The following is a 1,970-nucleotide window of genomic DNA, read 5'->3' as shown; positions in this document are numbered from 1 at the left end:
GCCCAGGGTGCCGGGACCGAGGGTCCTCTGGGCAAGGAGGGCGAGCCCCTGCGGCTCCGGCAAGACAGTGTGGGGTCCCTCTCTTCCCTGGGGAGGAGGGCCTGAGGATGAGTGGGCTGGGGGCCCAGGTCATGTGGGTTCTGGAGCCAGGCCAGCTGGGGTCAGCACCTCACTCTGGCCAGGACCCCCTTGGGGGTCACGTTCATGTGACCTATGAGGGGGGTNTTTGAATCAGAAATCTCGTTTAAAGCGTCTCTGCCCCCCAAGGGGCCGCTTGCCCGCATGGAAGCCCAGGGTGCCGGGACCGAGGGTCCTCTGGGCAAGGAGGGCGAGCCCCTGCGGCTCCGGCAAGACAGTGTGGGGTCCCTCTCTTCCCTGGGGAGGAGGGCCTGAGGATGAGTGGGCTGGGGGCCCAGGTCATGTGGGTTCTGGAGCCAGGCCAGCTGGGGTCAGCACCTCACTCTGGCCAGGACCCCCTTGGGGGTCACGTTCATGTGACCTATAAGGGGGGTTGCCCCAGGTCAACACTTCACGTTCAGGCCTCAGTCCCCGTGCGATAGCGTCACCTAGCCACCCCCGGGGTCCATCATCTGTCATGGGGCCATCCCAGGCCCCACCACCTCTGCCCAGCGGGAGACCCTGGCCCGTCCTGGCCGGTGCGCGTACCTCCTGGAGTGGGTGTTCTGGGCTCCTGGGTCCTTCCCCGCGGCTCCCAGCAGGTACTCCCAGGACAGCGAGGATGGGGTCCCAGCAGGCACCCGTCTGCCAGGCCCTTCTCCCAAGCAGCAGATTTAGTCACGGTTGAAGCAGGCCTCCCCAATGGATCCAGATTAAGAAATCAGGCGGGTTAATAAAGCTAAAACGTTCACAGATGCTTGTGTATAAATTTCTATTAAGTTCCGTCATCCAGCACCAGTCTCCAATAGTTTAATTTCTATATTAAATAATTAAAACTCTATTTTCAATTGCTGTGAACAATTGTTTTCCTTAATGATCTTCCCAGAGGAGCCAGTAATTTTCTATCTTGTAAAAATGATTAACTGGCATCATTATCCCATATCTCTGAAATATAACCGGGTGGCTTCAGGGAAGGCCATTCGTATTCAATTAATGCTCCCTTGCATTAAGACGGACAATATTACTTCATGCCATATGCAACCCTGCTGTCCCCTCATTTTATCATGACGATGATGGAGATAGAAACAACCAGTTTAATTATCCCATTTCCAACAGAAATCAATTTTCAGCATGTCTTCACCCTTAAACAGAGGAAGAAGCGGCCGTGGAGCTCTGGGGAAGGGCAGGCCCACTGGGCGCTCCACGGCGCCGCCTCAGACCCTCCGGCTTGCGGCCCAGGGTGAGGCACGGGGGGCCCGGACCCCGCACCCTGGGGTGGCCTCTCAGGGGGAAGCAGCCCGTGGGGATATGCAGACTTTGGGAAAGCCTGCTGACCCACCCCTTGGGGTCTTGTCCCCAGAGGCTGCCCGCTCCCGCCTCCCTCGGCATCGCCCCTCCCACCGCCAGCCCTGTGCCCCGGCCTCAGCTTCCTGTCCGGTGCTGCTGAGACCTGGTGCCCACTGCAGAGGTGGGGGGCCCGGGCGGATCTGCAGCCCCGTGCAGTGGCTGCCTTTGTCAGGGTGATTCAGGGGACGTGCCCTGCCTCGCCACTCAATCACGCCACGCTGCTGGCCAGCGTAATCTAATTGACATTTTTATCACGATTCATTGAGGCTGGAGGGAGATGACGAGACGAGTGCCCCTGCGCTTGGCTAAGGGCCGGCATGAAGCTGATGGGCCGAATGACAGGGGGGCTCTGAGATTTTCTTATTATAGATTTTAATTCTTTGTGACAAGAGACAGGAGATGGTGCTGAAATAATTGGGTGGAGGCGGCTGCCCTCGCCTGGTGCCCTGAGATGGGGCGGTCCCCACGCAGTCCCCGTCCTCTGGGCTGGGGACACTGGAGGTGAC

The 1,970-nt window shown here is 59.0% G+C and overlaps 1 protein-coding gene across 1 annotated transcript in view; it reads left to right on the top strand.

The window, feature by feature from the left end:
* Positions 1-282: 282 nt before the first annotated feature.
* LOC117802819 overlaps positions 283-1,970 on the top strand; it is a 6,254-nt gene continuing 4,566 nt past the window's right edge. Inside the window, exons 1-2 of the mRNA XM_034663642.1 lie at positions 283-357; positions 1,478-1,554. Coding sequence (XP_034519533.1) covers positions 283-357; positions 1,478-1,554 — 152 coding nt within the window. The remainder of the gene's footprint in view (positions 358-1,477; positions 1,555-1,970) is intronic.

The sequence above is a fragment of the Ailuropoda melanoleuca genome, chromosome 6, assembly GCF_002007445.2.
Source record: "Ailuropoda melanoleuca isolate Jingjing chromosome 6, ASM200744v2, whole genome shotgun sequence".
NCBI classification, from domain to species: Eukaryota; Metazoa; Chordata; class Mammalia; order Carnivora; family Ursidae; genus Ailuropoda; species Ailuropoda melanoleuca.
The sequence above is the reverse complement of the archived record's forward strand: the minus strand, read 5'-3'. Positions and strand labels throughout refer to the sequence as shown.